At 48.5% G+C, this 14,571-nt stretch overlaps 1 protein-coding gene across 1 annotated transcript in view; it reads left to right on the forward strand.

The window, feature by feature from the left end:
- The first annotated feature begins 2,030 nt into the window (after nucleotides 1–2,030).
- Nucleotides 2,031–14,571, forward strand: part of CACNG2 (calcium voltage-gated channel auxiliary subunit gamma 2) — a 53,832-nt gene continuing 41,291 nt past the window's right edge. Inside the window, exon 1 of the mRNA XM_030463379.1 lies at nucleotides 2,031–2,241. Within this exon, the coding sequence (XP_030319239.1) occupies nucleotides 2,031–2,241 (211 nt within the window). The remainder of the gene's footprint in view (nucleotides 2,242–14,571) is intronic.

Genomic DNA, 14,571 nt, shown 5'->3' on the forward strand with positions numbered 1-14,571 from the left:
TTGTGTCTGCCCAGGAAACTTAAGCAGTGATAGATTTCAGTCTGCATCCATTCAGCTCATGCCTCTTTCTGTGTAAAACAAGGGTATGAGAAGCGGATTGCTTTCCAGGGGCTGGGGGAGAGAGGAAGCTATTCAGTTTGGTGGTTTCTTTCCTTAACAAAATAACAGTATCAATAATAAATTGCCCTTTCTCATGAAGAATCTTTGCAAAATGTCTGCTTCTTGGAGCAGGCATTGGGATTTCACAGAAATCTGTATAGGCAAAGACAGAACACAGGGATTCATATAACACTGGTCAGGGGGAGACAGAGGGACGGAAAATGAGCAACACCAAAACATATGCAACTTGCAGCAAACCCGAGAAGAGTGAAGAGCGAGCACTTAAAAATCATGACAACGACAACAGTAACAGTAATAAATGCTTATTTTTAAATTACCCTTCCACGTTACATTTCACCAGTCTCCTGGGGAGAGCAACGGCTGACTGAAGTTTTGTGCGGGTCTAACTGCAGTGTGTGCGGGTTGCGCTTGCAGCTCTGGGCGCGTACGGTGGGAATGCGAGGGAGGCTGAGCTTGGGGGGAAGCGGGGGGGAGGCAGAAAGCGAGGGAGAGCCCCAGCTTACACCTTCATCGGGGGAAGGGGGGGGGGGGGGGAGGAGAGGAGCGCGCAACCCCTCCCGGGGCTGTCAGCGGCGGTCTAAGAAGAGGGGGTGCGCTGGGTGCGTGGGGGGATGGGCCGGCTACCCCCCCCCCCCTGCCCCCCCCCCTCCTCTTCCCTCCCCTCTCCCGCCCCTCCCTGCCTGCTCTGCCTGCCCGCGCAGAGCGGAGGAGGAGGAGGGAGGGCGGCTGCCGGCGGCGGCTGTCGGGGCGCGGGCGGCGCGGGCAGGGAGCTGTCCTTCAGCACCACCGCGGGCCGCCGAGCGCTCCTCCCGCCCCGCCGCCCCGGGGAGCTGTCCTTCAGCACCACCGCCGCCGCGGGGGAGCCGGACAGCGCCGCGACGCCGCCGCCGCTGCCGTTGCCGCTGCCGCTGCCGCCGCCTTGATGCAGTAACCGGGGCCCGGGGGAGAGTCGCCGGGGGCCGCCGCGGGGAAGGGGGTGCCGCAGCCGGGCTCCGCTCCGCGCCCCCCCCCCCCGCCGCCCGGGAGGGGCGCAGCCTCTCCCCTTCCTCCTCCTCCCCCCGCCTTCCCCCCACCCCCCCACCCTCCTCCTCCCCCTTCCTGTCCCCCTCCAGGAGCCCCCCTCTCTTCTCGCCCACCTCCGCTGGGAGCGAGCACCGCGGCTGTGCGGAAAAGCCATGGGAGGCAAGACCTCGGCACCTGTTCAGCTGAAATCAAGGGCTTACAGTATACTGGGCAGTCTGGCTTGGTGGTAGGAGCGAGCGAAAGGAAGGAGAAGCAAGCAGGAAAAAAGTGAGAGAGGATTGGAGCGACTGCCGCTGCCGGGAAAAAAAAAATAAAAAACCTAAGGAAGATAACTGGGAAGGAAAAGGATTTTCATGGCGCAGGCTGCAGAGCTAAGCAAGAAGACTGAAGGTTGCATCTCTGCTCTTACAGTCTCTAACTGTCTAGGTCCAGATAATGAGAGATTGTGTTGAGGATGCTGCTGCTGCTCCCCTGTTCACTGTGGAAGCCATCTCCAAATTAGCCATTACATATGGAAACTGGAGACCAGAATTTTAGAAAAAGGGATTAAGGCATCTCGTTTTGGGGGGGTTCTCTCTTTATTTGTTTGTTTTTTCTTGGTTCTTTTCTGTCTTTTTTTTTTTTTTTTCTTTTTTTTTTTCTTTTTTCTTTTTCCTTTTTCCTTTTTTATATTTCAACCGGAACGTTTCCGATTTAAAAGGCAAGCCTCTTCCCGTGTGGTCTTTCTAATTTACACTCTTTTCCGTGGGCTTTCTTACCTCCCTTTTTTGATATCTATCTCTCTATATATACCCATTATATTATTAGTCGGAATTATTCTTTTATTTTATTAAACACACACACCCCAAGAATCAGAAGGCGGTTGGGTATTTGTATAATGAAGAATTATGGGGCTCTTTGACAGAGGTGTTCAGATGCTTTTAACCACCGTTGGTGCTTTCGCTGCCTTCAGCCTGATGACCATAGCTGTGGGGACCGACTACTGGCTTTACTCCAGAGGGGTTTGCAAGACTAAAACTGTCAGTGAGAACGAAACCAGCAAAAAGAACGAGGAAGTCATGACCCATTCTGGATTATGGAGAACCTGCTGCCTGGAAGGTATTTGATTCTGGATCTCCACACTCCCCCTCCACCCCTTTCCTCTCCCACCACCCCACGTTTCTCCCTTTCTCTGAACAAACCCCTCCACATTCCACCATTTTCTCACTTCATTCTTTTCACCATGGATCGAGAGCAGTGGGCTCAGTTACTCAGGGCACAGAGGCAAGAAGACAGGCAAAACATTCCCTGCTCCCCTCCCTTCTCCTTTCCTCTTCCCTACCCCTTTCCTCCCCTCTCCTTCCTCTCCCCCCCATTCCCCCTCCCCCCTCCCCCCCTGCATCCCCACAAAATTTACTTTCCCTCTCCAACGGGAATAATGTGTGTGTGACCGAAACACTGAGAGACCCTTTCAAAAAGCCACTGTGTGGTCTGCCTGTCTTCAGCTTGTTTGTATTGCCTGGGAAAGCAATGCCAAAATGCTGTATTATTGCTGTGCGCCGGCTGTAACCACAGAGTGAAATAATTGCTCTCTTTACATATGGCTTATTGCAAAGACAAGTCTGGGAGTGGGCGACGATGTGGGGAGGGGGTGACTGCAAAGCACTTAGGATGCAATTATGAGTTCACTTTAAGAGGGAAAAAGAGAGAAAGAGAAGCAGCCTCGTTACATGCAAAATGTCTCATATGGTAGATCTAACAATTCTAGTCATCTCGAGCAGAGTTCTGAGCATTTCGTAATGTCTGTAAGCAACCACATCTCATTGGGCTGGGTGCAGAGGGGTCTAGTTCGTGGCTGACTGGTTTTGTTTGGGGCTGGGATTTTTCCTTCTGTTTGTTTGTCGTTGAGGGGTGGGTTTTTGTTTGGAGTTTTGTTTGGGTTTTACTTTCTTGGGGGATTTTTTTGTTGTTGTTGTTTTGTTGGTTTTGTTTTGTTTTGTTTTGTTTTTTAAGATTTATGGTAAAGGCTAAAAATAAACAGGTCTCTGAATGGAAAAATCAGCCTAAGTCTGATGTGGTGAAACTGAACAGCAACTCAGTGACATGTCTGATGGCAGAAGAGACACCGCTGCAGCCAACTTCTGGAATCAGACGTTCCTAAGGGAGGGGGAAAGAAAAGAGGGGCCAGTGATTCGCTTTTCAATACGTGTTGCTCAGTACTGCTATTGGCGTGCGTGTGGGCTGGGGAGGTGGTCTTCAGCCAGTGCTGGAGGGATAGGGGCGACCGATGGAAATGTGTGGTTTCTGTTACACACAGAGAGAGGAAGAGAGAGAGTGAGAGCACACAAGTGCACATTACAGCCCATTGTAAAAGCCCTGCTTATGAATGAGGTCCCGGCTGGAAGGTGGGCTGCCAGGGGTTTGTGGACATCCAGGTACAACGTCTGTGTCTGTCGGTGTCCACCAGATCTGGGTGTGCCTGGGGCTCCCCGATGGGAGAGAGCGGGGAGTGGGTACCGCAGAACTGATTTTCTAAGACCGGCACTGGGAGATGGAAGGCAGGAGGAGGGGGAGGGGGGAATAAACTATGTATGTCCTAATGTCTCTCACCAAAGCAAGCTAAAGCTGCTGTTTGGAAATGGTTATGTCCGGGAAGAAGCGCGAATTTCCCCCCCGTTCTTGGTGCAAACGGTTGAGTGATGGCTGGACATGTTTTGAATAGCTAAGTGACTTCATTGAGCGATGGTCTATTTGACGCATACTGCATTTAGTGCCCTTTGTCAACCCAAACTGCTGCCTTTTAACATATCCTGCAGAGGAGCTCTATGCTGAATACTATATGCTGTCTCCACGCCAGAAAATCAATAGCAGTAAATTAATGGGAGATGTTTTAAACACACTTGCTCGCATACACGCACGCATTTCCTCCAAATAGATAAATATATAGAGATATAGATTAATAAAAAATGAAAAGCCTTTCATACACCTATTCATTACAACCGGGGAAGGAGACATCTCCTTAATTAAAAATTAATGAGAGAGGGAAGAGGGGAAAAAAAAAAAAAAAAAAAAAAAAAAAATGGAAGCCCAAATACAAAGCCATGCAGGGAAGGGAGGCTGCAGGAAAGAACTCCTTTCCTAAGCTGTGTCCCCAAACTGGAGGGCAGAGGGAGGCTGGGGTGGAGACAGGAGGTATGAGGGCCCTGGCCGGGAGAGGCAGTGAATTCAGATCATGTCTATCTGCCCACAGAGTCATACCCAGAGGGACGCGGTTTGAGGGGGAGGAGGAAGGGGCGGGTGAGGTTTGTCAGATTGGAGGAGCTCGGGGCTCCTTCTCTTTTACATCTGACAGGACCCCACAGGCACTGTGGAGAAGGAAAGTGCCAGGATGCTTCCAATTAAAAGCTCCAAAGTGCCCTCAGCCTGGTCCCCCACCCCTCCCTGTATTGGGGATGATGTTCTCCAGTGGGCTCAAACTGCAGCCCTGCATGAGGGGTGTGAAATGCAGTCTGAGAGCAAGCTGCATGGCCCCGGCAGGGTGCTCTGGCTTGCCCCAGCCATATGAAGGTTGGTCTGGCCCATTCCCCCAGCCCCTGGATGCTGGTCAGAAGTGACAAGTGGAGCAGGAGGGTGCAATGCACCGCACAGGAGCTGAGCCCAGCTCTAAGTCCCTAGCCTGAGGGCACAGGTTGTACCAAAACTTGAATAAGGGCCATGTAGCAAGAGAATCTCATCAGGAGGCAAAAACAGCCCTATGGCCACATGCTGAGCACGGGTTTGCCTGATGGGCCAGAATGGCACAGGTCTAGCACCGCCACTGCCAGGATGCCTCTGCTTGTCTTTTTGCAGCCCCACAGCCTGCCTGGGCTGGTGGCTGGCACTCTCTTGCTTGTCCCAGAACATCAAAGCCAAATATCTCCACCAGCCTCTGGGTGGCAGACCTCTTGGTGTCATGCCTGAACTGCTTGCAGTGGGAGGGGGGTTATCTTCTTTCTCAGCAGAAAGAAAGAGAAAGGTGTCCCTGGTTGAATTGCTCACCCTTGTAAGCAGGAGGGAGAAGGATGCAGCAAAGATTTCTTTCCCCCAAGATGCAGAGAGTGGGCAGATTTGTGGAGGGAAGGGCTTGGTCCCAGGAGGCTGTAAAAAGGACAAAAGATTTAGAGTCTACTCACACCTCGCCCAAAGTATGGCAAAGGTACCAGAGAAAGGGTGTGAAACAGACATCACTTTTGCTGCCTGGGGTAGGTGTCAAGACATGTCTATTAGGGTAAGGGGAGGTAGTGAAGAGGAGGGCATGAGGGTTTTTTACATGTAAATAATCAAAGGAACCCAAACTGCCTCCTGCTACTGGCAGGAAGCCTCTGACAAGGTTGTTTTCATTTTGAGAGATGTAGGGGGATGCTGGCATTAGTCAGTGCTGTAGGTGGTAAGAAATGGTGGACCCCTTGTGTTCAAAATATTGTGCTAAGTTGTCTTTTCTCTTCTCAGCTTAAAGATCCAATAGCAAACATAGACGTGGGGACTTAGCCTTGGGCTATGCACACAGATAAGCAGCAGTCAGACTTGGAATTTTCTCTTGAAGAATTTGGTCTCCAAACTTTCAGTTTTGGGGTTACCCTCTCACCTATCATTCTGTTCCCTGCAGTGGACTTTCAGCCAGCATTTTCAGATCTTTCTACTGCTCCAAAGAGGAGTGTTATTTGGGATATTCCTTCTGTTTTCTCCTTGTGTCCCTAGAGTGAGCACCTGTTCCACTGTGGGGCTGAAGGAGGGAAGTGGTGTTGGTTCACACTATTGCAGATCACACTTTTGTTTTCTTTCCTAATCTTCCTTGAAATAATCCTTTCTCAAACTTTAAAGTTGCCTGAATGTGTCCTGAGGCCATTCAAAAATCTTTGCCCTTTAAGAAAAATGGCCTTTCTCAGCCCTTTAGCTGTGTGGACATGAAAACCACACATACACCAAGAAACTGAGATCTGCAAGCTCATGCCACACATGGATACTGCACCTCTTACAACTTTGAAATGGCTACGGATCTTCCAGCCTAATTCCTTCTTGGCACCAAATGCTTTAAAATCACTTTTTATTATGAGTGATGCCTTGTCTAATTCTTTCATTAGCTCCTGTAGATCTCCTACAGGATCTCAAAAAAAGTGAGCAAGGATGCCTTATCAGGGTTTTATGAAGCAAGCAAATGAAATGTATTTTATATCTGTAGGTTATTGGGTTTGTCATATTGTCATTATTATTAGGAAAGGAATAGGTCTGGGAGGCTTTTATACTGAGAAGGAGGGAGAGTGTCCAGGGCAGGCAGGCATGAGTGATGTGCATGGGGTTAGACATCCCTGTAGATCTGACTGGTGTGAAGGCAAGTAATTGAATGGATGTTGGTGCAGAAAGTAATTCCTGCCTAGAGACCCTTCCCAAGGAAAATTAATGAGCTGATCTGTTCTCTTTTCAGCTTGTTATATCTGAACAGCGCATGAGTTCAGTGCTGTTTCAGTGTTTGCAGAAACGAGGAGCTGACAGCAAAGCGGAGCACAGGCAGTGGACAAGCTTCTGCCAGACAATTCTGGTGCCGCGTTGCTTCCTCATGCTGCCTTCTCCCACTGCTGTTTGCTCCTGGGCCACCTCTTTCCTTTCATGCCCATCTTCTGAGCGGATTTTTTTTGATCTTCCCCCTTACCTTTCCCAATTTCCTTTCTTTTACCCTTTCCGTCAGCATTCCTGGTTTTGCGCTGCAGAATTGCCTGCCGTCCTACTTCCAAGGATCCACAAAACTACCTGAGGTCCTTCCCCCTGGCTCTTGCTGTCCTAACCCAGGGGCTTTTCTGAACATACAGTGAAAACAGCAGTAGATTAAGCAATGGTGTCCATGTCTTCACAGTTCTGGACCAGGAGCAGCCTAGCACAGCCCTGAGATGCAGCAGGAGGCAATGGCCAGGCACACGGCTGATTGCTGCTGGCATTGCATCTGCCAGGGAGGAGGATGTAGAGCTGGACAGGCCTTGGACAAAGAGCAAGACAAAGGATTTTTAAAAGTGGGGTGGCAGATGGCAAGGGAGAATCAGTTGGGATCCCAGATTTAGAATCATAGAATCATAGAATAGGCTGGGTTGGAAGGGACCTCAGAGATCATCGAGTCCAACCCTTGATCAGCTACCGCCACAGTCACTAGACCATGGCACTGAGTGCCATATCGAGTCGCTTTTTAAATGTCTCCAGGGACGAAGAGTCCACCACCTCCCCAGGCAGCCCATTCCAATGTCTGATCACCCTTTCCGTGAAAAAATTCTTTCTAATAGCCAATCTGAACTTCCCCCGGCACAATTTAAGACCATGTCCTCTTGTCTTTTTGAGAGTTGCCTGGGAAAAGAGACCAACCCCTGCCTGGCTCCATCCTCCTTTCAGGTAGTTGTAGAGAGCAATGAGGTCTCCCCTGAGCCTCCTCTTCCTCAGGCTGAACAGCCCCAGCTCCCTCAGCCTCTCCTCATAGGATCTGTGTTCGAGTCCCTTCACCAGCTTGGTTGCCCTCCTTTGGACCTGTTCAAGGACCTCAATATCCTTCTTGAACTGAGGGGCCCAAAACTGAACACAGTACTCAAGGTGTGGCCTTACCAGGGCTGAGTATAGGGGCATTTGGGTGGGTATTTGGGTGGGTTTAGTTCTCCCTTCAGCTTAAATTCACACCTGGCTGTCTGTACCTGGCTGTAAGTAACTGAGAAGGTGGGGACCTGAGGGGCTGAGACCTGCAAGCCTTTCTGTAAGATTTTATAAGGGAATGCTCTTCCTCATCAGTGAGTTGCTGGAACTGTCTTTTAAATTGTTTTTAAGTTATGAGAAAGAGGAATGGGTTAATATTGTCCTGAAATGCACCAGAAATTGCCTTGCTAAAGAGAGTGAGAGACCAATGCAGTGGGAGGGACATGGAAATGCAGTGGGGCAGCAGTAATGTATAAAGAAATTACACAGAGATAGAACAAATGTCTCTTTTCCAGTGAGACCAGGAGTTATTCCTGTGTAATGTTTCCCTTCTAACCCAACCCTTTCCCCATGCAGCCCTCTGAGCCCCTGTCTCACTTCGCTGCAGTTTGGTATGATCTAAGCAAGAGTTTTGGGGGAGGAGGACTGCTGAGGTTTGCCAGCAGAATCTCCGTATTTATTTAATTTTAAAGCAGTAGCAAGGAGGTTGCCGGTGGGTGGGGGGTGGGGGAGCAGGGAACATTTCAGGCTCTCAGATGGCTCTGCCCCTTGCCCCTGTTTTAAGAGCAGATTCCCAACCAAGCGTTCCCGGTTTGTCCCAGGGGGAGCCCGTGCTGCTCCGTTCTGCGCTGCTTCTCCCTTCTTCCATATTGCCCTCCTTGTTCAGGGGATGTGCTGCTGCTTCTGCCTTTCGCAGGAACAAAACCTTCCCCCTTGCAGGGGGCTCCCAGGGAAGAAAGTTGGCTGCTTCCAAGGGAATGGGATAGCATTGAATCTCTCATTCCCTCTCCTTCCCCACAGCCCCCATCCCAGGCTAACCGCTACCCAGCCAGGCAGGGAAAACACAGGGTGCAGAACAGGTCAGGCATACACAGAATGCATTGTAAATAGAATATACTTAAAAGTTGTTTCTCCTTTGCTGGTCTGACCCCAGCTTTTCCCTCACCCTCCATCTTTGACTCATTCTATCCATCTCCATTTTATTATGCTCATGTTTCCCTCCCCGGTTTTTCTTCTTTATTTTTCTCTTTCATCTTCATGTCTCTTCTGTGCTTTCTCTCAAATGCAGCTTCTCCTTCATTATTTCTCCCTATTTCTCTGGAAGCTCTCTGAGGCCCATCCCCCTTGCTCTTTCCTCTGCTATATTATCTTGTCCTTGCTCTTCTCTGTCCCGTTTGCTCCTGCCATCTCATTTCTCTATTCGCATGTCTCCCATAATTTCCTCCTGCTTTCCCCTATCTCACATACAATCATTCTCCCCCAAATGAAGAACTCCATCCTTTTGGAGCCGTGCTGGCCCTCCACTCTAAAGCAATTCTTTTCCAAACCATCTCCAGCTCTCCCCCTCCTCCTTTCTCTGGCCAGTGTGCCCCCTTCCTCCAAGCTATGAATGACACTGGTTGCTGTCAGTGTCTTCTCTCACCCCCAGGGCAGCCTAGCTGCCTCTGAGGGGGGTGAGACCCAAGCCCCTCCTTCCTCTTCCCCTCATGGCTCGTTGCTTATGGTCAAGCCAGCAGCCCTCCACTTTGCTGCCTCCAACATCCCGTGGCCGGAGGGCTCACTGGCAGCTCAGCTGATGAGCTGTCTCATCTGCATGCAGCCAGCAACTGGGCTGGAAGGAGCTCATGGCAGCCCTAAATACCCTCTCTGGCAACCCTCAGACATGGATCAGGACAGGATCCAAATGGAAAATAAGGGTCTCTAGCCATAAGCCTGGGGCAGTTGTTGTGCACTACAGTAAAGGATCTCCAGTTGTTAGGAGGAAGTGTCTCAGCAAGCAGTCGTCCTCTTCAAGCTGTTTACAGTAGGATGGGTTTCTCTGAGATTCTCAGGAGCACCCCAGGGGGTGAGGTGAATGGGTTCGAGGTCTTTCAATGATCAGCTGGATGAACATGAGTCAGTCAGGTCAGAGGGTACCATTGGCTGGTAATGACCAACAAAAAGGGCGCTGGTGTACTGTACAGGGCTCTACATGGACCACAGCAGCTCACAGGATGCGAGAAACAGTGATACTGCTGGTGGTGGCCCAGTGAAAAGCATAGGTGTAGACAGAAAACCCACCACCAGCAAGTCCCCAGGCATAAAGAGTAGAGTAGGGGGGATCTCAGAGAGTGTAGGAGCAAGGGCCACCTAAGGCAGGGAGTCTGCAGAGTTAGAAGAGGGTTCATAAAAGGGGACAGGGACAAAGAGGAGTAGGAAAGACGATGACTATGAGGGCGACCTGCAAGACTAAGATGTGTTTGCCTGGAAGAGGAGGTGAATGAGAGGGAAAGTGACTGGATTGTATTGAATAATGAATGGGCTGAAGAAGATGGATCAGTAGCTCTTGATTTCCCCATTTTGTAATACACAGACAAGAGGACCTGACGTGAGTCACCAGAGACCCAGTTAAAGCTTTCTCATTTGATGCGTATCAGGGCTGTGGAGCTCATTGCCACTGGAGCTCCTGTGGCCAAGATTTTAACAACATTTAGCAAGCAAGTGGGCATTTATGACAGAGTTCACAAAAATTAAGCGTCCTCCTAATGGATGTGAACAGCATTTTGGGGTGTTTTGTAATTCAGCAATTAAGCCAGCTGCCATAAAAACTGTGATAACATTTCACAAGGGCAGCCTATCCCCTATCTGACTGCCATGTGGTTCTTGCCTCTTCCCAGAAACATTTGTCAGGGATTAAACAGAGCTCAGATTTACTTAGTCTGGCACTTCTTTTGTTTCTAAATGCTAGGCTATGCAGTTGCAATCTAAGATGCAAACTAGGCCCTGTGTTTCTGCTAGTGTCAATGACTGCCCTAATTTGACAAATTAACATCAAGTTTAGATATTTCTATCATATTTGGCTAGGAAGGATCTGGGATAGAAAGCAATTAAGAGCATATGGAATTAAGTGGAGTCCTTTTTCTTCACACCCTAGGGTATAAAGTAAGTAGTTAGCAATGAAGGTGCTATATATGTGAGAAGAATTATTATTGTTGAAGTCCCTGCTTCCCAGAAAGCAATAGGCTTTGGGTCTCTTTGATGCTATCATGACTAAATTAGAAACGAGGTTGTCTCTTTTCTCTTGTATCTCTGGATATGATTACTGAACCGGCATCTAATGACGTACGGTACTGTAGTGTTTCAATACACAAGAGATGAAGGCCCAAGTCTCTCCTCGTTTGCACTGATGCAACCTTACTGACTCGGATGGAGCCACCCTGCTTATGCTGTCGGGGTAGGCAAGGGGAGAACTAGGCAGAGGAAGGGCCATGTGTGCTTTAAACATGTCCTCAAGGTCACTCTGCGTCCTCACTTTGTCGGTGCCGTACCCAACAAACCAGGGGCTAAGTTCACTTCCAGTGTGAGTGGATGCAATGACCTCAAAGTTAATGAGATTCTGCACTTATTTATGCCAGCTGTTCACCTGTAGTGAGACAGGACCAGGTGCCCTGAGTTATTGATGAGTGGGTGTGGGTTCACCTGTGTCTGGCCTCCCTCCTGAGCATGTGCAGGAGCACGGGGCCAATAAGAGAGCAGCTGACACCCACAGAGACAGCTCTCACTCTTCAGTGAGGATGGGGAAGCCCACAGCTCAAGGAGCCCCAGGAGCCCCAGGAGCAGGCAAGAAGGGGTAGATCCCGGAGCCCCAGGAACAGCCCTAGGACATCGTCCAGGAATGGGCTAAGCCCCGAGGCCTCAGGATCAGCCCTAGGAGCAAGAAGGGCTCCTTCCCGCTTCATCTGGTGGAGAATGCGGGCAGCCTGCAGAAAACCTAGCTGGCACAGAAACTGCAAGAATGTTCTCCCTGTAAGGTATGATCAACAAGCTCTCTGGACAGGAAACCCCAGAGCAGAGGGGAAAATCCCATGAGGAAGGGTTAAATCCCGAGGCCCATGAGGAAAGAAACCCCGGAACAGAGGGAAACCAAGCCAGAAGAGCAGATACAGGAGGGAGAATAATAACTAGAAGAACAACTTGCAGAGACTCTGTGAAAAGTGCCTGGTGCAACTTGCAGAGGCTTTGTGAAATATGCCTAGGCTAAGCCCTTGAGCAGAGGGAAATCCCATGAGGAAGGGTTAAATCCCGAGGCCCATGAGGAAAGAAACCCCGGAATAGAGGGCAAGTGCCTGGGACAATTTGCAGAGACTTTGTGAAGAGTGCTCAGACAGCTTGCGGAGACTTTGCCAGAAAGGGGCTGACATCGAGCGAATATATGGGTATGCTTAATTCCCCTTAAAGAAGGTTGAAAGAAAGAAGGTTGAGAATTCTCCCCAAAATACGTGTAAGGGTTGAGAATTCTCCCTAAAAATATATGTAAAATAAGTTATATGTTATATGTAAGTTATATGTTTAAATCTTGTAAGTTATATTTTTGTGTAAAAATCCTCTAACCTCTCGGCGCCTCCTCGATGCTCTTAGTTGAGTGTCCCGCGGGGCCCGAAGAAAAATCCTGTAAGTGTATTCTTGTGTATAAAAAATCGTGCGATGTAAATATGTAAATGTCTATGTAAATGTCTGTGAAAAAAAAAAAAAAAAAGGGGGGAAATGTAGTGAGACAGGACCAGGTGCCCTGAGTTATTGATGAGTGGGTGTGGGTTCACCTGTGTCTGGCCTCCCTCCTGAGCATGTGCAGGAGCACGGGGCCAATAAGAGAGCAGCTGACACCCACAGAGACAGCTCTCACTCTTCAGTGAGGATGGGGAAGCCCACAGCTCAAGGAGCCCCAGGAGCCCCAGGAGCAGGCAAGAAGGGGTAGATCCCGGAGCCCCAGGAACAGCCCTAGGACATCGTCCAGGAATGGGCTAAGCCCCGAGGCCTCAGGATCAGCCCTAGGAGCAAGAAGGGCTCCTTCCCGCTTCATTCACCTATCCCAGAAGTTCCCTTTTTAGCTATTTCCATTTTCACCATCTTTCATTAGAAAAATTCAACCTGGCCACCTTCCCTGTGGGACAAAAAAACCTCTTACGGACTCCTCGCCTTGCATCACTGAGAGTGTAAAATGGCAGAGGTGACCATGAACTCTTGGTATCCTCCCTTCTCTTCTCTCTGCACTTCTCTCTTTCATTGAATCTCTTTGATTTACTGACAGCTTTCTTTCTCTCAGCCCCATCTGTCCTCTTTGTGTTACGGAAAAGCTCTCTCATATAATTCTGAACTACATAATCAAGAGTTTTCATAACAAGCCCTGCAGGATAGGTGAAATCCACTTCTGTTTCTGTGCCACAGGCTGCTGAAGTTTTTATACAAGCTTCCTATCAAATCTATAACTCCCCAGAGGAGCATATGGACTTTATCCTGCACCTTCTATTCCCCCAGAGAATATATTCCTACCTGTTAGATGTGAAAAACAAAGCATGAGGGTGGTATAGGAAAACTTGAGAACACAATGCCCTCCTATCCATGAGTAGGGATTTTTCTGTTGTATGTTTTTGCTAGAAGCAGAACAGCTATAAATTTCTGGTTTAGCTTGTTGTATAAAGTATACTTTCTGTCAAATAAAGAATAACACTATCCACCTCCGTCCCCTGGATTTTCTATCCCTTTCTGATTTTTTGCTTCCTATTTCTCAGTTTTCATTCTCCTCCCGAACATGATTTTTTTTTAGTGCCTGTTTTATTTTTCTCCTCCCACTGCTTCATAACTACATTTCATTCTTAAATTTACTATCACTCAGAGAACTTCTCCCTTTCTTCAGGTCCTGTTTATACCAGCAGTGTAGCTGTAGTGCAATGGATCGCACTTGAACACTGAATATTTCCCAGGTTTATGGTCATGTTCAGTCAGTGTCACAGACCAAGTGCTGTCAATCAAGCCTCTTTTCATCCAACCCTGTTTTCTGACTCCTGCAGCCTTACTGTGACCTGTCTTTTGCAACCAATAAATTTCTAAGAACCTGTTCCTAGAGTTTTATTTCTTCCTGGAGATGTTGCTTAATACTTTTCTTTCTGAGTTTCTTTTTTTTTTTTTTTCCATTTACAGTTTCAGTTTTTCTTCATTCATGCCATCAGTTCCCTTCAGAATTCATTGGTTTTAACTTTCTTCCCTTTTTCTCTACGCCCTCTTTCACGTCTGCCATTTTCTCTCACAGCACTCACCTCTATTTCTTCTCTTCACATTTCCAGCCCATAGTCCTCTTGGCTAGGAACAACTCCTCTTGATCCTTCCTGGTTCAGCCTATATGGAGAGGTGGTGGAAAAGGAGTTAAGGGTGTTTATGTGCATATTTGTGCGTATGCATGCTTACATCTGCATCTCCTTTCAGAAATGGTCGGTATGAAAGCTTGGTGGTTGTGATGAAGTAGCCTGGCTCTGACTCTTGCCTTTTGGACAGTCATGAGGAGTCATTTCCAAATGTAGATGGCCCCCCAGAATTGCCTTCGGAGTACAGGATGTCAAGGGATCAGACATCAAGGATTTCTGCTGCTTCCTTTTATATTCAAGAGTTGCCCTTTTCCTTAGGCTGAGGGTCATAGGTTTTTGAAGGGCAGTGGCAAAATCATGAAAGACATTTTTCTCTTGCTCATTTTTGAGTGAGGGAGTGAATGAACTGTGATAAATATTTTTTCTTTATAGAGCTAGAGCTGTCTCAAAGAAGTGGCAGAGGAAACAGATGGTAGAGGCCCTTTATAGGCAGCTGCTGTTGTCTCTTAAGGTGTCACAAAGACAAGAAAAGTGGTTGTAATTGGAGAGCTTCAAGATCAGTAGCACCTGAAAGACTCAAGCAGAAAAGAATGTCATCCACACAATGGTGGGGAGATAGAAATCAAAA

This window comes from Calypte anna, chromosome 1 (assembly GCF_003957555.1).
Source record: "Calypte anna isolate BGI_N300 chromosome 1, bCalAnn1_v1.p, whole genome shotgun sequence".
Lineage (NCBI taxonomy): Eukaryota > Metazoa > Chordata > Aves > Apodiformes > Trochilidae > Calypte > Calypte anna.